The sequence below is a fragment of the Mytilus trossulus genome, chromosome 8 (assembly GCF_036588685.1).
Source record: "Mytilus trossulus isolate FHL-02 chromosome 8, PNRI_Mtr1.1.1.hap1, whole genome shotgun sequence".
Classification (NCBI taxonomy): Eukaryota; Metazoa; Mollusca; class Bivalvia; order Mytilida; family Mytilidae; genus Mytilus; species Mytilus trossulus.
In genome coordinates, this window is record NC_086380.1 from 43,577,576 (window position 1) to 43,603,629 (window position 26,054).

General features: G+C 32.0%; 1 protein-coding gene across 1 annotated transcript in view; it reads right to left on the reverse strand.

Moving 5' to 3' along the window:
- LOC134680983 (polycystin family receptor for egg jelly-like) overlaps positions 1-26,054 on the reverse strand; it is a 93,190-nt gene that overhangs the window by 30,536 nt on the left and 36,600 nt on the right. Inside the window, exons 16-22 of the mRNA XM_063540309.1 lie at positions 25,007-25,160; positions 22,926-23,311; positions 18,944-19,174; positions 17,253-17,539; positions 14,678-15,232; positions 12,511-12,776; positions 11,161-11,417 (exon numbers count right to left, since the gene is read on the reverse strand). Of these exons, the coding sequence (XP_063396379.1) occupies positions 11,161-11,417; positions 12,511-12,776; positions 14,678-15,232; positions 17,253-17,539; positions 18,944-19,174; positions 22,926-23,311; positions 25,007-25,160 (2,136 nt within the window). The remainder of the gene's footprint in view (positions 1-11,160; positions 11,418-12,510; positions 12,777-14,677; positions 15,233-17,252; positions 17,540-18,943; positions 19,175-22,925; positions 23,312-25,006; positions 25,161-26,054) is intronic.

The window sequence follows — 26,054 nt, forward strand, 5'->3', positions numbered from 1 at the left end:
GGACAACCATCCCCAAAATCGATCCCAACCTTCCTTTTGTGGTATTGACCCTTCTGAAAAAAAATCATTAAGATCTATTTTTTTAAACTAGAGAAACTGTCCGGAAACCAATTGGGCTTCGGACGACGTAGACGACAACGACATCATACCATTATACGATCCACAAAAATGCTTGAGGTCGTATAAAAAACACCTATAGTATAATACATTGTGGCTTAACTCATACATTTGACACTTAAAACAATATAATGACTTGTAAGAGTATTTGAATGTAGATATACTTTTTTATTTTTTTTATTTCACTGGATAATGAATTCCACACTTTTGGGTCACTAAAAGAACCAGATGCTCCGTAGGGCGCAGCTTTATACGAAAACAAAAACTCCCAAAGTCAATCCCAACCTTCCTTTTGTCGTCATAAACCTTGCGTGAAAATTTCATAGATTTCTATTTTCTTATACTAAAGATATTGTGCAAAAACTAAGAAAATGCTTGTTTTGAGCCGTTTTTGGACCCTAATTCCTAAACTGTTGGGACGAAAACTCTCAAAATCAATCCCAACCTTCTTTTTGTGGTCATAAACCTTATGTTAAAACTTAATAGAATTCAGTTTACTGAAAGTTCTTGTGCGAAAACCAAGTTAAATGCTATTTTGGGCCCTTTTTGTCCCTAATTCCTAAACTGTTGGGACCAGAACTCCCAAAATCAATCACAACCTTCCTTTTATGGTCATAAACCTTGTGTTTAAATTTCACAGGTTTCTTTTTACTTATACCTAAGTTAAAGTGCGAAAACACCTTGAATGTTTTCGGACGACGACGACGACAACGACGCCAACGTCATACCAATATACGACCGAGATCACAATTGTCTGTTCTTCTTTGCTTCGCTTTTCACGAATATAGTCCCTAGTGTTTATTCGTTTAAACTAATATGATATGTTACTTGTAATTTTTCTTTTCATTTAAAGTACCTAATAAAATACCAAAGAGCTTCCAAAACTTAAAATTACTGGAATTTATTACAGCTTTGTGTTTATTAACTTAATTCTCTGGTTGGTGAGCTCTTTTGCGACCTAATTTCGCCACGACCGCACCACGATTGAATTGAACATGTTCAAAGTTGGCTATGCTCTTCACGATCTTGAAGATCTCACCACAACCGTGGAACGACCTTACTGCGACCTACACGATCATCAAAATTTGCATTTTTTCCACGGTCGTAGTGCGATTGGCTTAGTGGGACTGGGGTATAAGAGAAAACTCAATTCGGAACATCCATAATCACATGGCTAAATCAAATTACAAAACGCATAAAAAAAAGGATAGTCATGAATTGTCAATTTCCTAAGTTGGTCTCTGTATGATCTATAAAATATATAAGTTTCTCACTGAATGTATAGAAAGAGGGTAACCAAAGATTTTGCGACGATGCAAATATTAAACTTTACAATATAAATAAATGTCTTTAACCAACGAATTCAAATAGCAAAAGCTATGCAATTAACAAACATATACTTATATAAGCTTCATGTAAATTATTTAACAATGAAATACATTAATTATGAAATTTGAAGTTTTCCCAAGGGCGCTAGTAATTAATTAATAACACTGTCTACCACACAGCATTTCGGGGACACTCCCTCTGGTATCTTTCCTCCCTCTTTTATAGCTGACTATGCGGGTGCTTTTTCTAATTATTGGGGGCATTATGATGACCTATAGTTGCTAATGTTTGTGTCATATAGTCACAGAATCATCCTCATCGCTTCCCTCAATCTTAAACTTTATTCTATTACCAATAGTTTCAACACCTAGTCTGATCAAGTCTTGATCAATAAGGTGCTGAAAAGTGTCATATTCTATCCTATCATCTTTAAACTTTTTAATTTGAAAGATTTGCAGATTAAGTTCTGCAAGAGCACGTTGTACAGCAGACGACATGTTGACAGTATGAAAATAAACCCGAAATATACATGTTTTCGGTTATTTTCGGAAGTCTACCAACACCACATAATAAAAAAAAAAGCACTGAAAGTAATTGATTAACCACCTATTATAATATGTTTTGAACCGAACATAAAACATTTTGACCACTGATCATAAAGTTGTTTGAACTGATCATAATATTTATTTTACTGAACATAATGATCAGTCTTCAGAACATAATATTTATTTCACTCAACATAATGATAACAGTACTGATAATAAAGTGCTGCGCTTTAGCGCATGATACGCCCGTTGCTCTTTTAACTTGTTTTGAAAGTGTTAGTTATTGTCCCAAAATTGGAAAATCCCCCCTTTTTAGCATAGTTTATATAACAAACCAAAACTACTTGTACTTGACAAATATTTCTCTAAATGAGTGAGAAAATTCAAATAAGGGATAACAGACAAATTAATACATACATGTAGATAATAATTAACAATTATAGAACATACAGACTTATTTATGGGATTAAAGCCTTGGCTTGTCAAATACGAATAATCTGAGACTACTATAACATGTGTTATAGTAGTCTCAGGAATAATAGATCATTTTGAAGTAAAATGTCGCCATTTAAAAAAAACAAATTAAAACATGAAATTATATTAGCTTAATCTTCTAAACTCGACTTAAATCTTGCACAATAAACATATCAAAATCCCTAGTGAAATATTTCAAATATAACAAAATCACTGATTTTACAAAATCTTTAACAAAATGTCCAAAAAGTATCAAAATCATTTTTTTTCCATTTTTCCACTGTGACACAGCTATGGCGTTCCATATTCATTGTCTGTCCTATTATATTTATATATGGTATTTGAAATGGAAATTAGCACAAAACCAGTCATTTTAACAATTAAGATCCTATCAAGGAACCCTTTTAAGGTGACTATATCAGAGACAAAAACAAAATGTTTACAATAGATATAAAAAATGAAGATGTGGTATGATTGCCAAATAGACAACTCTCCAAAAGAGACCAAAATGACAGAAATTACTAACAATAAGTCATCGCACGCCCGTTAACAATGAGCAAAGGCCATACCGCATAGTCAGCTATAAAACTAAAAAGGCCCCGAAATAACAATGTAAAACGAGAAACTAACGGCTTATTCATGTACAAAAAATGAACGAAAAACAAATTGAACACATAAACAAACAACCACTGGATAAGTATACAAGACAAAAAGAAAAGGACAGTAAAAAATATGTTAAGAATATAATCTCAAATAAAAATGAAAATAATCCTCGTACAAAATAAATATTTATATAAAAAAAGTGACTAGATGCTCTGCAAGGGTAATAAGCATATTTCGAATTTTACTTAATATGTTTTTGACCAGCAATGTAAACAAAATAATAAATACATATTTGAACAATAAAACAAAGAATTTTTCATCATAGGATCGGGATATTGTAACTTGATAAAGGAATTCGAATGTGAAATGGTGGTAGCTAACCATGGATCCAAGAAAAGACACGTATTATATAGGTCAATAAACACGAAATTATAATAAGAAGATGTGGTATAATTTCCAATGAGATTTCTGTTTACTACAAGCTATAACTACTGGAAGAAAAAGCTCCAGTAAAATTAAACTTTATCAAGGATTGGAGAGGCCTTGTTATCTGAAAGACAGAGAAAACAACATGATTTTTTTTTATATCGGGATTTTTTCAATATTCCCAACTATAAAATCCGACAAATTAACGAAAAAGTTTTTTTTTAGTGAGAACAACATTTTATCAAACCATATTTATATCTTCAATATAAAAATAAGGAGATGTGATAGGATTTTCAAAGTTAAAAAAATAAATGGATTTAAGCAATCATAGTCGGCAATAACAGGTTCCGACATGAAAAATAAGAATTAATACACAAACTGACGGCCTAATTCATAATAAAACAATTTACGAAAAACATACTATATGACATACACGAACCAACGACAAACACTGTACTACGGGCTTTTGACTTAAAACAGGTACATAAAAAAGTCTGTGTGCGCTCATTTCTAAAAAAAAAAAAACCTATCACAACACAAGACCCAACTATAAAAAAAATCAGTTGAATGATCGGATCATCATTTAATACTATCAATGACGATTTCAGATCAGGTGCGGGATCCAAACCACGGAACACCCTGAAATTCCACAAAATAAAAAAAAATCGAAAAACTCAGGCAGACTCAACTTTTGAGTGTGTAATTTAGGTATAAAAAATTGATAACAATACAAAATAACTAACTGATATTAAATTGTAACAGAAAAAGAAGAGACACTCATTCCAGACATGTGTTGCAGCATTGGATTACAGTAGTTTTAATAAATATTTATATGACAGAAGTATCATGGAAAACATAAACTAATCATGAATGTGGCAGAAGAGATAGTACACGGTTTATGTTCTTCTCATATATATTGTTCAGGAAGGCTCAGAGTGATTGTACAGTAAACTTGCAAGCGATTTTACAGTCAATAAAAATATCCGACATGGAGAAAATGAATATATTTGGATTTCTTCTGGAACAATGACTTCAAAACTTTCAGACAGGTACGACTATATATCAGAAAAGGTACATGTGGAAATTCAGGTAGCAAACATTGATTTTTCGATGTTTTTTTTAGACATTTTTCGATGTTTTTTTATACATTTTTGATCGCTGTTGTGTGACAAATTGGATCGTTTCACATGGAGCTCCATCATTCTAAGGAAAACGTTTGGATGCACATAGCTTTCTTATTATTTTATTGGTTCTTTATAAGAATATTTTAGCTACCAAAACTTGAAGCAGAAACGTTACATAGCTATATATAGAAAGTTAGAAACATAAGAGTTCATCAAATTTTCATCAAGCAACTTGTTATTTTGCAAATGTCGGGGCCCCTTTTGACAGTCTCCCGAATGACCAAATTATTGGAAAACCGTACAGTTCCGTTTCCACACTATGGTACTGGTCTCTCCGGATAGAATCACGCTTTTACTACGCTCTCGCTATAATGATACAGCGACCTTTGCGATCTTACCACGACCTTAGTGCGAACTCACTAATACCTGATTCCACCACGATTGCTTTGAACATGTTCAAAGTTGTATACGCTCATCACGAACTTGAAAACCTCACCACGAGCGTGATACGACCTTACTGTGATCTTCAAGATCGCACTACGATCGTCAACATTTGCATTTTTTCACAGATCGTGTTGCGATCGTTGCCTAGTGTGACCGCGGAATTAAACTTTATTAGTTCAATAGAGCCACATGAGCTTAACAAAAAAATATTCTACCCTTAGATCATATGTTTACCATTTCCTGGTAACAGGACTCAATTTGGCAAAAAAGAGGGAAAGTGCAGAGTTTATAAATTAACCAAATTATGTTTAATAAAAAGAAATAATATAGATATTCAGACATTTAAAACTTTTTTCAGTTAAAAAAAATAAATAAAAATAGTGTTCAAAAGTAAACTTTCGTTAAAAAAATATGGATTATTTGATGAAAAAAACCCAACAAATTGCACACATTTAAAGAACATTTTATATATAAAACAGAATTTACAAATAATTTAACATAAAACAGATTATGTTTATCTGTTTATCTTTTAATACAAAAAAGTTATGTATTCCTGTCGACAGGAAAAATATGTCCACAAATCCGAATTTTGAGCGTCCGTCGTCGTTAACTTATAAACAAATTTTCTCCTCTGAAACTACTGGGCCAAATTTAACCAAACTTAGCCACAACCATCATTGGGGTATCTAGTTTAAAAATTGAGTCCGGTGACCCGCCAAACTAACCAAACTAACCAAGATGGCCTCCATGGCTAAAAAAAGAACATAGGGGTTAAATGTATGTTTTGGCTTATCACTCTGAAACCAAAGCATGATGAATCGGACAATGGGTTGTTGGGTTACTGTCCCTGAATTGGTAATTTTAAGGAAATTTTGTCCGTTTTCTGTTATTATCTTGAAAATTATTATAGATAGAGATCAACTGTAAACAGCCATTATGTTTACCAAAGTAAGATCTACAAAAAAATCAACATGACCGAAATGGTAAGTTGATCCCTTAAGGAGTTATTACACTTAATAGTCATTTTTTTTACCAATTTTTCGTAATTTGTTTACAAAAATCTTCTCCTCTGAAACTACTGGACCAAATTCAACCAAACTGAGCCAAAATCATTATTAAAGTATATTTTTATATATCTGCTCTAAAATTTTCATATGAATTGTACAACTGGTTGGTTGGTTGCTGTCCCCCAATTGGTAATTTTTAAAGAAATTTAGCCGTTTTTGGTTATTATCTTGAATGCTTTCATATATAGAGATAAAATGCAATAGCATTAATGTTCAGCAAATTAAGATCTACATATAAGTCACCATGACCGAAATGGTCAATTGACCCCTTTAGGAGTTATTGCCCTTTATAGTCAATTTTCAATTAACAATTTTCATTAATTTGATAAATTTGGGTAAGTTTTTACAAAATGTGTTCCTCTGTAACTACAGGGCCAAGTTCATTACAGATAGAGAAAATTGTAAGTAGCAAGAATGATGAGTAAAGTATGATCTACGAACAGATCACAATCACCAAAAAACAATTTTGTCATGAATCCATCGTTTTCCTTTTTTAATACACTCATAAACCAAGGTGCGCAACACAGGCTCTTAAGAGCCTCTAGTTATCCTTCATTGAACTTTTGATGTCGTCCCTTAGGCCGTTAGTTTATTTCGTCTTAATTGTTTCACATTTTTTTTGTCGTGGCCTTTTATATAAACTGATATACAGTATGGGTATTTGTCATTTTTTGTCAAAGGCCGCACGGTTGGTTATAATTAATAAAACTGCTTCATTGATCTCCAGTTGATAGTTACCAAATTGGCAGTCATACCACATCTCCTTACTTGTTATGATATTGTATACATTTTTCGTGCATGACTTTAAATTTCGCGTCCTGTCTAAACTATATATGAAATATTAGTCGCTTGACGTTAAAAGCAAACAACTAACAATCAATAAATTTAAACTCGTGTAGAAAATCAATTAAATTTTGGGGTTAAAAGGGGGAGGTGGCAGGAGGTCTTTGAATATAAATATGGTGGCCTGGTAAGAGCTGGAATCAATAGGCAAGCTTAGCGACAATTTTTTAGACTTAAAAAATAATTTAAAAAAATCCGCAAAAAATCGTGCTGCCCCATTCCCCTCCTTAGAATAACAAACGGTCGTACCCTTACTGTTATTGTCCGTGTGTTTTATTATTTATCCAGCTAGTTGTCCATATAGTGTCCTTCTTAGGAGGCAACTGTTTAATATTCTGCGGGGGAGCCTTGATAATCACAAAATAAATGGTTTGTTCTGTGGTCGTTTCAAAATACATAACCTGACTTACAATGCATTGAAAATTTACTCTGCAGGTCTATTCGAAAGTATTAGATGGCAACAGATTCTTCATAAAATTCATTTTTTCCCAAAAAAGTCGGGAAACACTTCTGAAAAGTTCATTTAATAAAATTATTAATATTATTTAAAATATACTTGAGATGTCTGAAAAAGGGTTTCATTTAACTTGAGCTTTATTGTGTCAGAACACATACCTCACTTTTATTACAGGGCAGTAACTACATTGAGGCAAATTTAATGCTTACGATATAATTTTATATATACTCAAAATTGGAATAAAAAGGAAATATCAATTTAGATATTTCTCATCAGACTCGTTATTTTTCCTTTAATCTTTTATTTATTTATTTATTTCAAAGTCTAATTTTCTATGAACCAATGTATTCGCTGATACTGTTTTTCTCTTTAGCCCTTTCTAGCCTATTTTGCTGCAATATACTAGATACATAATTTTCTAAAGTTGTTATTTTACATTTTTTATGCCTCAATTATGGGCATTATGTTTTCTAGGCTGTGCGTGCACTCCTCCATCTGTCTGTCCCACTTCAGGTAAACGTTTGTGGTCGAGGTAGTTTTTAATGAAGTTGAAGTCGAATCAACTTGAAACTTAGTAAACATGTTCCTTTTGTCTTTGTCTGAGTTGTCTTTTTTAGACGGTCCGAGTTGTCCCCAGACGGGCATGTTGGAACCAACTAAAATGCCCCAAGTTTTAACACGTTATTTGATTTCGTGATCACCACCATACTAACCAAATGAAATGTGAACTACTTTGATATATTTCGTAACTTTTTACCTTAAAAAATCCTGGTCCTAAGTAGATTTGGAAGTTGTCGTCAGCAAAAGATAAAACACCGTTCATTGCGGGCTTCCGTTGTCGTTGATTTCTATATTTTATGCAATGTCAATTTCATCATGCAATACTTTCTCCGCAATCAGGGGTTCATTAAGGGATACAAACAGTTTGATATTCATGCTAATAATATATAACAGTTACGATTTAAAAATCAATTTTAATTTAGTTTATCTTTTTTTACAGTGAGAAAAAAAGAATTTTAGAACAATGTCATAAAGATATAAACTTTTTAGTATTCTGAATAAAACTGGGGAAAGGAAGGGCGCAGTAAAATCTTGCCCTATCCCAGTTTCGCAGTCTCATACATATTTTTTGTATAAGGCTAAGAAACTGGGGAAGGGCGAGGTTCTACCGAGCCCTTCCCCAGTTTTGCGCCAAGCACAAAAAAAGTTTATATTTTTCTGACATTGACCTAATATTGCTTTTATACTGCAACATAAATTAATAAATTGATAGCTATTCAAATCGTAACACAAAAGAAAGACTTATTTTTATCCCTTCATGGACCCCTGATTGTGGAGAAAGTGTGCCATGATGAAATTGACGTCGTACACAATAGAGCTTTGTTACAATATTTTATATAAAATAAATACAACTAGTTGCAGTATAAAAACGTTTTATATTTTTCTGACATTGACCTTATATTGTATGTGTAGAAGCCTTTTAGTACTTAAAGATGACAAAAAGTTTAAGTACTGAAAATGATTTAAATTTTCAGTACTGAAAAATGACTGAAATTTTCAGTACTGAAAAATGACTGAAATTTTCAGTACTGAAAAATGGCTGAAATTTTAAGTACTGAAAAATGGCTGAAATTTTTAGTACTGAAAAATGGCTGAAATTTTCAGTACTGAAAAATGACTGTAATTTTCAGTACTGTTATCAACTTTTTCCCAACATTACTGAAAATGATATAAAAATTAATGTACTGAATAGTGATGTTTCCTAAAAGTACTGTTTATATAGCGGCATTTAATGTACTGATTAGTAATGTTTCCTAAAAGTACTGTTTATATAGCGGCATTTAATGTACTGATTAGTAATGTTTCCTAAAAGTACTGTTTTTATAGCGGCATTTAATGTACATGTAAACGCTAGTCAAATTGTTGGTAGTGTAGATGAAGGTTGTAACCAATTTTGAGACTTAATACGCTGATTGATATGTATTGTGTAAATTTTGATGTTCAAACATGATACGACCTTGAAAGTTAAAGGACGCTTATTTGATATTTGATTTACTTGTATAACAGGATGATTGAAATGCGAGTTGTCTTTTTACCGATAATTGTTTGATATTAAATATTCTGAACAATTGAGTGCTCAGATATTTATTATCAAACATCATAGGAAAGACTACAACTTTCTTCATGACATCGTCGCTAGCCAAGTATTACGATACAGTCCCCTACTCTCCAATCTTGGCAGATCAATCCAGCATGTGAGATTTAAATGCTGCGCCAACGGTTGTGTCTTTGTGAAGCAATGAAAAAAAATATTGTCATTCCGATATTTAATGCGAAAAAAATGCACTGAAAATCCAATCAGTTGATTAAGAACTAGAAGACTGTCATTTAATATCGTCTGATGTATGAGGGTAAAGACTTAATGCACAAACTGCGTGTGACAATTGTTTTTTTACATTGTCTACATTTTCACGTGATCACCATTTATAAATAAACAGATCTTTCAAATCTCCCTTGTGTATTGATTATCGTGCGTTGACCTTTTCTTCATCAACTGGTATTTTGTCTCGTCACAATGCGAGACCAAGAGGTGAAACCATTATCTTAAGATACCAGAATATCTAACATAATTGCTTGCATGATAAATTAGTGCAGAGCAGTTCAAGTTCTTTTCCTGACCGTCTGTCAATAAATAAATAATTTCATGATAGTCAATATTGTAAATGAAGCTATAAGTAAACGTGCTTTACTTCTGTAATAAAACAGGGGTTTAAGATACTAGAGGGACAGTCGAACTCATAAATTGAAACTATTAACAATACCTTGGCTTTAAAAGAAAAAGGAAAACAGACAAATACAGTACACAAGACAAAACATAGAAAACTAAAGACTATGGAACATGGACCCCGCCAAAAATGGGATGATATCAGGTGCTCCGGAAGGGTAAGCAGATCCTGCGCCACTTTTGAAACCCGTAGAGTTACATATGTTACTAAATTATTATGATGACACAATCATACTGCATCTTCTTAATTTCAAATCTAGTATAATGTTATAAAATAATCAATATCATTGTATGCTTGAGAGTATTTATATTCCATTTAAACTTAGTTTTTTAATAGTGTAATAATGTAAACGTTTCTCTTTCGAAATAGGTGTCTTTCTTATTCTGAAAAGTTCCCGTTTAAAAATAAATTTTAACACAACAACAGTTTGTTTTACGATAAAAATTATTTTGACTTTTTCGACAGACAATGTATGGATGCATGTTAACATTTCCCAACAAAAAGACAACCCGTGTCCTCTTCAAAACCAAACTTGGTCTTTATTCAAATGAAAAACATTGTCAAAAACAGTTAACCAATAAAATTTCGGCCCTTATTTTATCTGTGTAGAAGGTTTAGTTACAAGGCGGGTGATGCATTGAAAGCAGGAGAAACTTATTTGTTGGCATATCCTGTCATGCTCTTAATGAAGATTATTAAATTCTCATTTGTTTAAAAAAAAATTAGTTGTATCTTATTGATGAATTTATGAAATTGTTCGATCTTATTTGACTTTTGACTACTTTTGCTTTGTAAATATTTTGATATGAGCGTCGCTATGAGAGTCTTATGTAGACGAAACGCGTGTCTGGCGTACCAAATTATAATCCGGGTACCTTTGATAACTATTGACTAATGGTTTATGATTGCTCCTTTGTTCATTTCCTTCTTGTCTATTTTACTTACATGTTCTAATGTATTTTGGATAAAAATATTGTTGATATCTTGTGACTGCATGAAACATTTCTCCACTGGTCGATGGCTGTGAACAACAAATAACAACATAAATGTGAAAAACACATACAGAATTATATCTTGGAGATTGGTCTGGATCTTTTCTTTTAAATCAAGTTCTTGTTTAGCTTTCTTCAAATCTTTTTTTGAAGCATGTCCTGGGATAATTGATTTCGTATTACTTCTTTTCTGCATTAATGCATTGTTTTCTGTAATAAAAAGATAATTGTTTCAATAGATATCATCTACACAACTTCTTTTGCCTAGGTACTATTTCTGTACTAAAAATGTGTAGTTCTGGAAAACTACTTTTAATATTCAGTACTTTTTTGTTACTTTAAAATTATTGTAATATTTAGGTACCTGTATTTTACAGTACTTAATTTGTACTTGAAATTTAGGAACTACAGATTTTTGGTTCCTGCCGTTTAATACATTTTCAGCATTTTGCAAGTTTTTCTATTTAAAATCTCTGAAAATTATGATTTCCAAACATGGAATATTGTATTATTTCTGTACCAAAATAATAAGTGCAAATCAAGTACTGTAAAATACAAGTACCTAAATATTATAATAATTTTAAAGTAAAGAAATAGTACTAAATATTAAAAGTAAATTGCAAGTACTACATATTTTTAGTACAGAAATAGTACCTATGCAAAAGTAGCTGTGTAGAAGTTATTTAGTTTATCTAGTTTTTCTATACTGATATAAGAAAAGTGTTTAACTATGTCTTTATTGGTAGTTGGTATTTTGTTATAGTTTCCATATTTCTTTCCCGTCATTAATTTCAGACGTAAACACCTTTTGCAATGTATTATGATCAAAGCTTCTTAGTTTTATTGTAACATAGAAATCGTTTGGCTGATTTTGCGCAAAGAGGATGATGACGGAGAGGATTCCGGAAATGGTATGTGTAAAATAAGAACAGAAAAACGAAGAAAATTCCGGAAATGTTATGTGTAAAATAAGGACAGAAAAACGAAGAGGATTCCGGAAATGTTATGTGTAAAATAAGGACAGAAAAACGGAGAGGATTCCGGAAATGTTATGTGTAAAACAAGGACAGAAAGACGGAGATCTAGAGGATTCCGGAAATGTTATGTGTAAAATACGGATAGAAAAACGGAGAGGATTCCGGAAATGTTATGTGTAAAATAAGGACAGAAAAACGGAGAGGATTCCGGAAATGATATGTGTAAAATAAGGACAGAAAAACTCATTGTGACTTATGGCGTCATCGAAAGGCGACTTAAACTATTAGAAACCATAACATAATCTACTAAAGATTAACAAACTTACTTTCTGGTTTGTGTACAATCAAGGCTGGAGCAGAATCAATTTTGATTTCCCGTTTCAATATAAAGGTGAACAACATGGCAAAAAACACGACACTGATAGGCTCCATTAAAAAGACATCATCAACAAATGCTGTAAGAAAGGAAACTAGCCAGTTCAAACTTTCATAGTAGCCATATTTTAATCCATACAGCATAACAAAATATGACGAAACCAACGATGTCAAAATAGTTGTGGTCCATGCAATGTATATAACCCACCATGGAAACCTGAAAATGATAAATTTGGATAAAAAATAAAGTGTAACCTGTGCAAATCGAATCGTGCATAAATCGAAATTATGTCTAATCCAAACAAGTTTTTAAGTCCAGTATATCAAACTTTATGAGATGTTAACTTGTTTAAACCTAACAAAATATTTGGCCCCGAAGAGTTTCAGTTTAGACAGTTTTCACTGTATGTACATTTTAGTTATATCATAAACAAATATCGTTTATTAATAAGTACTGATATGAAAAGATCTCAATGCATTGATAGCAAGTATGCAGTTTTTTTTGATTTACAAATGTCATAAAGAAATGATATGAAAATATACAAAACATTATGATTATAAGAGGTATTTCGATTAAGAAATATTAACTACAATACCCTCCCCGTTTCACGAAGGTGACCTACCGAATTAGACTATTTATTGGAATTGTAATAACATAAGCAACACGACGGATGCAAGATGTGGAGCAGGATCTGATAATCCTTTCAGAGCACCAGAGATCACCCCTAGTTTTTGGTGGGGTTCGTGTTGCTAAGTCGAGAGTTTTCTATGTTGTGTCATCTCTGTACTATTATTTGTCTGGCTGTCTTTTTATTTTTAGCCAGGGTGTTGTCAGTTTAATTTTTATCTATAAGTTTGACTATCCCTCTGGTATCTTTCGCTCCCCTTTTAAGAGAAAAGCATAACAAGAATACCGAACTCTAATTAAACATTGAAACAAAGAGCCTGTAAGAGAATTGGGAACGATTTCGATGAATATAGAAGAATACACGGCAAAATCTGTATCGCATGCTGTATCATCCCGTGAAACCAATATCAGTCCAGAGGGCCGAAGGTCCCGAGGGTTGATATTGGCCGAGTGATGATACAGCATGCGATACGGAGTTTACCATCTTCTATTCTGTTTATCATATATTTCGATAGAATTATAATTATGATATCCTATTATTCTATTAAATCATCCGAAATTATAAGCTAGAAAAGAACATAGTGATTTTTTTGTATTTTTCCAGCTGGCTTGATTTTTTTATTGACTTCTTTATTTGCTTAATATCCACATCGTTATGTCCCCTATAACCTTATTACATTCTCAATATACGTTATAGACATATATATAAATATATTAAAATGTTTATACTAACGATTCTGTCCTAAGGGAAATACTGCAACTACAATTTATATTTATCAAATGAATATCATAAGATGTGGAAATGTTTTATTATTTATTTGGCGATGGTATGATTCATGACCACTTTAATTTTCAGACGAGGTGAACAGTAACAAAGACAGTTTTTGAAAAGTTTGCTCACCAAGCTATATTGTAAGAATTTCTACATCTTATTGTGTTTTCATTTTTACTGGGTAATAATTTATGGAAATGCGATTTTAGTTGAAATGATACATGTGATAGGATATTTGTTTTAGTGGAACTCATTTTTTCCCTATGAAAGTAAATACAGCAACTTGACGTCATATGTTAAACGATGACGTCATTCGAAATATGACGTCACGCCAGGTATGAAATACGGCTTTTCCTATGCGATACGGGGTATGGGATACGAGTTTAGCTATATGCGATATGGGGTATACGAAAAAGGATACGGACTGGAAAAAAAATAAATAAGTAGATACACAAAATTGCTGTATTTCGTATAAAATATTTGATAAAAGAAGTTAACGTGTCTACTCTGCGATATTCTAATAACTTATAGATGAGGAACAGCAGTAAAAGCCATTCATCTTTTGTTTTGTGTGTGTTGTTTGCTGCTCATGAGTTGATTTGGTTTTAGAGATGACTACCATCGTTTTACTACCTTATGTATAATTAACCTAGCTTTACAAACAGGCTCAGCCATCTAACGACACCATTGTGATACAAGTTATATATAATAAACTTACATCCATCGTTTTACTGCAACAATCTCATTATCCGTTTTATCTGATCCTTTTTCATCACTTGTCGTTGGACGGTTAACATCAATTTCCAGATAGCGTTCTTTATGTAGCTGTTTTGTTTTTGATCGCACAAAAAGTTCAATGATGGCAAAGTTTATAGGAAACATTATAATACTACTTTCCAAACCAATGATAAAGTCTTTCAGAGAGAATTCAAATTGAATACTTGCTACATCAGAACTAATCGTTTCGTCAGTCGGAATTCCATGAAACATTAGACAGGATAACATTGTACAAAACAATAAAGACAATGCGCATGATAATCTTTGAGCCCTCGTAAAATTACTACATGGTGGTTTAGAGATTATACTGATCCATAAATGCCCTCTACGTAAATCCTGACTTGTTCTAAGTAAAAATTGTTGCTTCAACTCGTAACCTGACTTGATTGACAAACACACTTTAGCAGTACCACTTTGAATTCCAAGCCAATTATCGTAGTAGAAATTAAATACTTTTTTAGTTTGCAAGTCTTGTATAATTATTCTGGAAAGAAACCTAAAACATAATAATCAAATTAGCTTGTTCCTGGCATGTAGACGAAACGCGCGTCTGGCGTACCGAATTATAATCCTGGTACCTTTGATAACTATGTACATTTTTTTATCGATAATGTATAAAACACAAATATATATACTTTTTATTGAGTTGATTAAGATAAGAAACAATATCGAATTAGTACTTTAAAAAATCAATAGTATAAATCCATGTCCTTTAGTTTAATCATTGCAAATCAAACCACATATCTTTTTTTTTATAAAACCACTAAACATAGGACGATAACATCGGGTTATAAAAACTCAATGCATATGCATGGAAGGCAGCCAACTCTGTTCTAAAAATGAAACAAAATTTCAAAAATATCTTTAAAGAAAACAAAAAAATATAATCAATTTGTACTCGTCCTAAAGATAGATGTTAATAGCAGTTTGTCAGTATTTTCTTACTTTTCAATTAATTGTTCAGACAATTCAAAGCTTGCATTATGGGAAATCTGTCATTTGTTTAAGTGTCTATATTGACGACCTCCATATCTGCTGTTTTCCTTTGGTTAAGTACAAAAAAATGTATGTATGTTGGCGACCTCATTACGAGTTATATGTTCGTTGCTTAAGATTGAATGCTGGCCACTTTGTTATGGGTAATTGACTATTTGATATTTGTCCTTTGTTTAACTGTTCATATGACGAGATCGATGTTACTTTGTACTGGTAAAATAAAATATAAATTGAAATCTGTCGACACTGATTTAGTTTTTTTCAAGAAAATAAATATACACTGTAAGTGTACATCTGTCGAGAATGATTTGACTTTCTACCGGAAAAAAAACAAACTACATCTGTCGAGAATGATTTGACTTTGTACCGGTAACATAAATATAAAATATACATCTGTCAAGAACGCTTTACCTTTTCACCGGTAAAAAAAATATAAACTACATCTGTCAAGAGTGCTTTACCTTTTTACCGGTAAAATAAATATAAACTACATCTGTCAAAAATGATTTACCTTTTCACCGGTAAAATAAAGATACACTGTACCTCTGTCAAGAATGATTTAAATTTGTACCGGTTAAATAAATATAAACTGTACATTTGTCAAGAGTACTTCACCTTTTTAGTGTAAAATATATATAAACTGACAACCTGTCGAGAATATTTCAACTTTGTACCGGAAAGATGAACATTAAATGTTTTTTACATTGTAAACTGAATTCAAATGCATTTAATTTTACATTTTTGAATTTAAGTATATAAACTTTCCTTCTGTTCAGATATACATAACAGAAAATATATATTTACAAATGCCACAACATAAATATATACGGATGTATCCAGTAAAGGGTTTTTATCTTTGTTGACAGACGTTAAACTTCTATGTAGCGTTAATTTCAATTTCGTTTTATGTCCCTCTTTGAAACTATACAGTTAGCAGGCATTTTAACAATTGCACATTGCGATTTCTTTACGAAGGTAGCTGTTTTTGGGAAGTCATTAAGCAACCTTATTTTTAAATCCTAATTTCATTGATTTGTATTTGCTAAAACTGTTAAACACAAATCGCAAATATAACATTGGTATTTTCGATGTCTCAGTTCATATTTTTAATAATATATACCTTTTTCCAATAACCTTAATACGTCATTTTCCACACCAAATTCTCTATAAATTTAGGCTCAAAAGTTCAATTTCGAATCATATTCTGTTAATTTTTTTAATAAAATGTATAATTTTTTTATTGACATATGATATTATATCAGAATAATATTTCGAACCGAATCGAAATGTTTCGAAATAAACATAAGATGTGGTATGAGTGCCAATGAGACATCTCTCCATCAAAGTCATAATTAGAAAAGTAAACCTTTATAGGTCAGAGTACAGTCTTCAACACGGAGTATTTGCTCACACCGAACAGCAAGCTATAAAGGTTTTAAAAATGACAAATGTAAAATAATTCAAACGGGAAACAACAGTCAAATCTATAAATATATATTTATAAATAAGTGTATACAAACCATGATGGCGAGGAACCACTGTTGTCGTGCCAAACAATTACATTCACCATGTCTCCTATATTGTAGGAAGAAGTAATTAGAAACCAGTCCTCACCACCAGATGTAAACAAAACCTGCGGTGATGAGGTCCTACTTAAACAATGCCTTGCACTTTGTCCATTGTTGCCTTTTATGTAGCATGAAACGTTTGCTGTAGTTCTAGCATCATACCGCCACCCAGTGACAATGCACATAAGATACTTAAACGGGTCAGAAGGATCACTTGGAAAGGGTGTCACTATACCATCCTACAAAAATATACTATGTAATATATATCATGAAAAACCTATCTTGGTTCCTGAAATTGTCCCTTTGAATCACATATAACTATTAAGTCGTAATTTAACTTTACATTTGGTTTCATGATTCCAATATAAAAGAGCAGATTATTGTTTGTTAAGGTGGTTCCTAACACTACAGGGAGATAACTCTGTAAAGTCAGATAAACGTTTAAATTACTTTGTGTTGTAAAAGGAATATTAAGCTTCTCAATGATCCAAATTAGTGTTTGTCAAATTGCTATATAACCAGTGTAATTTTTCTGACAAAACGGTTGGTTCAAAAAATTTAATATTTTTTTTTTATTTTTTTTAAATTTAATATTTTAATATTTTTGTTTAAGGGTCAAAGTAAATACTTTGGCAAAAAAGTTTATGAAAAGTAAACGAGCCAAATTAATTTTAGTGAAAGTGTTGGGTACCACTTTAATAACCCTGTCTAATGAACAGACCTCCAAATGTCCCAAAAATATCCTTTCATCATTTAACTAAATATAGAGTTAAGATAATATGAACACTACAGTCTTACTGTTGTGTCATAGTTCTCCTCTTTTTTTTGTTGTGTTTCTCTCAGTTTAAATTCGTAACCGGGATGTGTTTTTGCCTAGTAATTAATTTATGAATTTCGAACAGCGGTATACTACTGTTGTCTTTATTTTCAAAATGCTGTGTTTTGCTTCTTTAACTTTTATTTTATGTAAAATATGTTCTACTACTATTTATAATCAAAGCTTTAACTCCCTCAATCTGTTTGATTACAGATGATTATAGCTATCCCTTATATATAATTTATATTTTGGTCATATTGCTTATGATTCCTTATGAAAGAGACTCAATAAAAGCGATACATATGTGTTATTTTCAGTTATTATGCTTTAAGGTGGTACATGGCACTACAGGGTGATAACTCTTTAATTTAGCTGAACGTTTTATCAATGTTATATTATTAAGGAAATATAAAGCTTTCCAATGGTCAAAGTTAGTGTTTGTCAAACTGCTATATAACCAAATTTTTTTTTTAAAAGTGGTTGGTTCAACTTTTTGGAAATTCTTATATCTTTGTCAAAGCCTGAAAGTAAATATTTCGTCAAATTTTAATGAAATTTTTACGAGCCAAACTAATATTAGTCAAGGTGTTTTGGTACCACCTTACTGTTAAAATTATTTAACAAAAAAAGGTAAAATCTAAAAAACTACTCAACGCCGAGAAATATTCAAAACGGAAAATCCCTGATTAAATGGCTCAATTAAATGCTCAAACACATCAAACGAATGAATAACAAAAACCCTATTCCTGACTTGGTTCAGGCATTTTCTTATGTAGAAAATGGTGGATTGAACCTGGTTTCATAGCAAGCTAAGCCTCTCACTTACAAAATTTGAATCCTTCCGATCAGCTTGCCTTGCCCTGTAAAGACCCAGAAAATATATTAACCAGACCAATATCATTACTGTCACTACAACTGGGTTGTCAAAGAACGTCAAAAATAGTAAAGCATCTTGAAATGGATCCACAATATTCGGTAATACGAAAACTCCTCCAGCAAAATCGGTAAGATGATCACATTCACACTCTAGTGTTTCGCTTGATGAAACAGGTGAAACCTGCAAATATAAGTTTTCATAAATTATGAATAAGTATATAATATTATAACGAGTGGTACATTTTTTGGAAAATTCCTTTAAGAAATTTTGATTTATTGGAGTCAGAATCAAAACCAACAACTGTCGTTCTGTAGCCATTTTTGGTCAGGTGTTGTCTGCTTTTACCAAACTATTAAATCTAAATTACTGTACCCATTATTTCCCTTCTACTAGCTAGCGTCCTGAATACTAATTACGGAAACAATTTGATATTGCTGTCAAAATTATGTACAGATTGATCTTTGATTAAGTTAATGGTCATCTGTGTAAGTTTGTTTTATGAATTTTAGATTTAAGACAAGTGTCTTGATAAAAACAGTAGAGGTTCAAGATTTATTTCGTCGGCTTTTTTTTACCAAACCAAGTTAAATAGTCTGGATTGTGCGTTATTCGTTGATGTTTGATTTTGGTACAACGTCTGATTTTTCTGGGTTTTTCTATAAGTCGGCTGTCAGTTGTTGATGTGGTTCAGTGATAGTGTCTTAGATGTTTGTGATTCCTGTAATTCTGTCTGGAAAAATAAAAAAAAGACTTATTATTTGATCAAGCACTTTTTGAAAATCAAACCAGTTGTTGTCTCATTATCTCGAATAAAGAAATACAAGTTCAAACTTAACCTTACTATTTAACACTTCTCCAAAAAAGAAGTATAAACAATTTTTTGTCAACCAACTTATTTTCGCGATCAATATATTTTCGCGACTTTCGCGAGAACCGTCAATGTAATAAATCGTCCCGAAAAAAATAAAAATTGGACATATCCTTATCCTTATTCCATTTATATTTTTGCAACATTCCAGCAGCGCCTTCATACGACATGGCTTGTAATTCCTATCATAATTTCCCTATTAGAGGGTAGCTGCTTACAAGGAAGCTACTAAACCAAAAGTTTAAAATGGTAAAGTTGAGATAATTATTGACTGTCCCTTTGGTATCTTTCGTCCCTCTTTTATTCCTTCGTTCATTTTACGGAAGCCATCACGTGTTAGTTGACCGTCATTGAATAACCTTTTCACAGTTGACATCGGAAATGTTCCTTGTCATTACTTCAATTCCCTGCCCTTTTCACGAAGAAGACTATTTCCCAGGTTTGTAATAACATGAGCAACACGACGGGTGCAACATGTGGAGTGGAATCTGCTTATTCTTCCGGAGCACATAAGATCTCCCCTTGTTTTTAGGGTGTTTGTGTTGCTTAGTCTTTAGTTGTTTATCTTGAGTCTTGTGTACTGTGATTTGTCTGTTTGTCTTTTCCTTTTTAGCCATGAGGTCATCAGTGTATGCTTGTTTGATCTATGCCATTGACTGCCCTTCTTGTATTTTTTAACCCCCTGTTCGAAGTCGACATACTGCCCGCGAATTTAAAAACTCTTTGATTTAACATTTGCTCAATTGTATTGCGATTTCAAAATTTCTAGTATATTTATAAATTTACAAATACAATTATGTTTTTAAACACAAGAATGTATAATTTAAATTTCATAAGTCATATATACACACGTACAAACGAATGAAATGCTACCAAAGGTATGACCATTACTCAATATCAAAATTATTGGCCCAAGAAAGTCCGCTATAAATAAATTTGATAGATGGTAAAACAGCGGAATCAAATACACGCAATTTGTAGCCAAAACCGATTTCACGAATTTGATACATGCATAAAAGGTACACTTACAATAATCGGTAAATAAACTAAAAGGTAATGTACTATCGACTAAAAACTTTGAAATTGGTGTTTTATGTGTCTTTTAGTAAAATTTAGTCAGTTGTGTGTTCAAGTCTGTCATGTGAAGTTACACAGAATGGACTTCTAAAAGGTTACCTATTCAACACTGTAATAAGATTATTGAATATTGTTTTTATTGGTATAAATATTGATTTTGTTATCAGTAAATCAAAAGCTAACTAAATATTACTAGTATGTTATTTACATATACATATTCATGAATCTATAATCTGTCGATACCTGCAACTTGGCATTGCACAAGGTCATGTTTTTCTCTTGCTGTTTTTGACGTTTTTATACTAAATCCATTGGAAGTTGGATGTATAAGGATTGATAGTTTAGTCTAAGATGCATGATTTTTTTTATTGTTGTTATTGGCTTTGAACTAGCTGTCAGATAACTGCGAGGACTCTCAGATCTGTTCATTGTGTCTTTTTGTGTCGGGATGTATAAGTACCCGGCCAAGTCCACTTGTACTTTTGTCCATCTGATGAGTTTAGCCTTTTTCAACTGATTTTTATAGTTCGTTCTTATGTTGTACTGTTATACCACTGTCCCAGGTTAGGGGAGGGTTGGGATCCCGCTAACATGTTTAACCCCGCCACATTATTTATGTATGTGCCTGTCCCAAGTTCGGAGCCTGTAATTCAGTGGTTGTCGTTTGTTTATGTGTTACATATTTGTTTTTCGTTCATTTCTTTTACATAAATAAGGCCGTTAGTTTTCTCGTTTGAATTGTTTTACATTGTCTAATTATCGGGGGCTTTTATAGCTGACTATGCGGTATGGGCTTTGTTCATTGTTGAAGGCCGTACGGTGACCTATAGTTGGTAATGTCTGTGTCATTTTGGTCTTTTGTGGATAGTTGTCTCATTGGCAATCATACCACATCTTCTTTTTTATATTTGCTAGATCAAAAGTAATGTCTTATTCATTACAATATATTATGTATTAACATGAAGATGTGGTATGAGTGCAAATGAGACAACATTCAATCTTAGTCACCATGTGTTATAAAAGTAAACATTAATAGGTATAAATGCGGTCTTCAACACAGAGACGTGGCTCACACCGAAAAGCAATTGTCAAGAGCCCCAAAATGACTAGAGTAAAACAATTCAACCAGACAAACCAACAATATAATCTATATAAAAAACGAAGAAATCGTGAAACACTAATAAATAAGTTAACACCAACAAACGACAACACTGACCTACGGGCTCCAAAAAATTTATGCAAATGTAGTGAGTTTAAACGTTTTAAGAAGCGCTAACCGTCATCTAAGCTGAATCAGCAGTCAAACACTGTAACATGAAAACATAAAATGATACACTTTAAAATATCGATTGAAATAGTCTAATTCTATAAAAAAAAAAGAAATACATAGGATAAGCTAAGGTGTCAACTATCTTAAATAAAGTTATCCTTAGACGATTAGAAAAATGACACAATATAAATAAGGATACAATTTAAAAAAAATAAATACTCTTTGACATTATTTTGCCTGAGTGTGTTGGTTACTCTGTGTGTCTTTCCCGTGGAATGTTTTGCTAGCTATAAAACCAGATGCAACTCGCCGTTTTCTAAAGAAATACCGGTACCAAGTCCGTATTTTGACAGTTGATTTTCATTCGTATTTATTTTGGGGGGGGGGGGGGGGGGGGTGGGGGGATAAAATTTGATTTTTTCAGTTGATATGGATATCTCCAGGGTTTGGTATTTTCGTTATAACTTTTTCAAATTAAGATCACAAAAAAAATATTTCTATATTATAGTTCTTTAAAAAGACGATTCCTAATCAAACTAACGCTACCAATTTTCTTGTGTTAAGAAAGTAACCCCTTTTTCATTGGGCAGAAACGGGAATGTGTTCCCCTGGTTTCCTATTGATTGGTATTTTACATCTTTCCTTCTCTATAGATTATTATATTACTTCCCCTGTTTTTACATCTCCTCTTCTCTATAGATTATTATATTACATACCCGACATCCCTCTGGTACCCATTTTCCGATAGTGTTATTCCAATATCGACAATTAATGCCAGTCGAGGAAATTTTAACAGATATATTCTGACTAATATTCCCATCCCTTCTATCGTTGACGATAAGTCCTATACTCCAGTATAGCGATTTCTTTTCAGGTTCTTTTAAAAATGCTATTTGTGTATTACTAATGAGCGTCCCATTTTCTGCATCTGACAAAGACACCTGTTTATGAAATTCTATTGCAATCTTCACTGACATATTATACTGTGGACCGTCTGTCATAAGCTTCAACATGTAAAACATGTTTGCTGGCTGTTTCACTTTAAGACGTATGAAGTTATCTTCTTGGGAGTTCAAAATAAATTCGCTGAATTTTTCGTTTCCTGTAAAAAAAAAAAAAAAAAATAATACATATCTATTTAGATATTTTTTTTAGTTATATTTAAATGAAACATTCTAAATAAAAACAGTTGCAAATGCAAAATGAAGGTTGTTGATTTATATTTTAAAAACCAAGTAGGAGATAACTGTATTGTATTTTAAGCTTGACCATCTTATAACGTAGATTTTACTGTCGCCAGTTGAGTTTACTTTGCGACGGATATTTGCTTAAGTTCAAATTAAGTGGAAGTCATTTTCATGTCATACATATGACTTATCCTGACTTGATCTGAAAAATTCATACCATAAATTGCATATAAGTACGGTAAGAGCTTACTGGTTCCAGGAAGTTTGATAGTACAAGACTAATACTTCTGATCTTAACAACATGGATTAACAAATGAAATGTTGAAAATATATTGTACTATGAACGTCAACATGTATGTAAAATTATTTAACTCAATTATTTTTACTGGCATATATCCTTCTAAATGGAGAGAAAATTACATTAAACTAGTATTCAAAGGAGGGTGTTTTAATAACCCCTTAAACTACAGAGGTATAGCACTTTCTAGCTGCTTAGGAACAATTTTCTCAAGAGTTTTGTATAACCGTTTAGAAAAGTATTCAAAAACTAATAATATTATCTGTCGTGAAAAAGATTGGATTCAAAAAAGGATACAGAACTAGTGATCATATTCTTATTTTAAAAACTATTAAGGCTTTAAAATCAAACAAAAGAATATATGCATGTTTAATTGATTTAAAAAAAAAGAGCTTTTGACACTATAATTAGAGAGGCTCTGTTGCACAAACTTGCTGAATATAACATTAATTGACCATTCTTTAATATTCTACAAGATATGTACAAAGAAGTTCTATTTGCAGTTAAAGTCACTGAAGGCATTACTAATATGTTCCCTTCCACAGTTGGAGTAAAACAAGGCTGAATTCTAAGTCCTACCTTATTTTCTTTTTATATAAATGATTTGACCTCAATGTTTGATAACACATGTGATCCTGTAACATTACATGACATAAAATTGTCTGGTCGTTTATTTGTTGATATTGTTTGGATTTTAGACTAATAAAATTCTTATTCTATTCTTATTCTTATTCTTATTCTTAACAACATGGCAAATGTGCCCTCCTATTATGATTTTGTATTCCTTTCGAATCATACAAAAGAACAGTTTCGAACAGCAATATGCTACTGTTGCCTTTATTCTACAGTAATTCCAATACCGCAGTCTTTCTGATTTTTCTAAGCAACTAGATAGGAAAAATAATATTTACCCAAGGTTCTCTTCTAACTTATTTTCCCAAAATGACTAATAACGCCAAAATTAATCGTCGTGAATATTTAAAACTTGTATCTTTCCTTATTATGCTACATCAAGTAAATTAGAAAATCGCGAAATTAAATAGCCGCAAATCAAACAAGAAAGGGAAAAACGCAAAACAAATTCATTGCGAAAATAAATGTGGTTACAGTATATGTTTTTGGACGTATTTGTAAACCTTTATCTTCTATTATTTACAGCCCAATTCATAACAAATAAATGTTTTAAATGACACCGATATTTTGGTTTAACTCAAACAGCTACATATTGTATAATTAAGTATAAAGAAGAGTTCAGATCCCATCCAATCATTATTATCATGTATCCTTTTTACTGATGTTTATAAATTCTTACTTCCAATAGGTATGTCAATGATGATAGGCTTTGGTAGTTTAGTTACATCAAGTGTTTTTTGGTTTAAATCCTTAAGAATTAGCGAAATCATTGGAGAATTAATGTATGCAGACGACTTGTCCCAGGATCTTGGATTCTTGTATGAGAAAAGCATCTGTAATAGAAATAGGAGAATATATATATGCAGACGACTTATCCCAAGATCTTAGATTCTTGTCTGAGAAAAGAATCTGTAATAGAGTGAGGAGAATATATGTATGCAGACGACTTGTCCCAAGAACTTAAATTCTTGTCTGAGGAAAATATTTGTAGTAGAAAAAAGGAGAATTAATGTATGCAGACGACTTGTCCCAATTTCTTGGATTCTAGGCTGAGAGAAGCATCTGTAATGGAAAAAGAAGAATTAATGTATGCAGACGACTTATCCCAAGATCTTAGATTCTTGTCTGAGAAAAGCATCTGTAATAGAACCAAAAAAAATGTTTGCAGACGATTTTTCCTTTGTTCTTGGATTCTTGTCTGAAAGCCTCTGTAATAGACTAGATGTGTCAAAGCGAGACGAATGGCCCCGTCCCAAAAAATCTGCAAGTTCAATAACACATGTGGACACAAACATGATAGTAGGCTCACATATCAAATATCTGCTCAAAATCTGGGGGTGTATAGAAAAAAATCTGTATACCTGTGATTTTCAATAATTAATCAAAGTCCAAAGCCTGTTATTTCAGCAAAAATTAGCGGAGCAGAACAAAACTAATTTGATCTGTTACTCATCATGGTTAAGTCACATACCAAAAATCAGCCCAATATCTGAAGGCGTTTAGATGAAAAGTCCATATAACAGAGGGACGAAAGATACCAAAGGGACAGTCAAACTCATAAATCTAAAACAAACTGACAACTTCATGGCTAAAAATGAAAAAAGACAAAAAGAAAAACAACAGTACACATGACACATTATAGAAAACTAAAGAATAAACAACACGAACCCCACCAAAAACTAGGGGTGATCTCAGGTGCTCCGGAAGGGTAAGCAGATCCTGCTCCA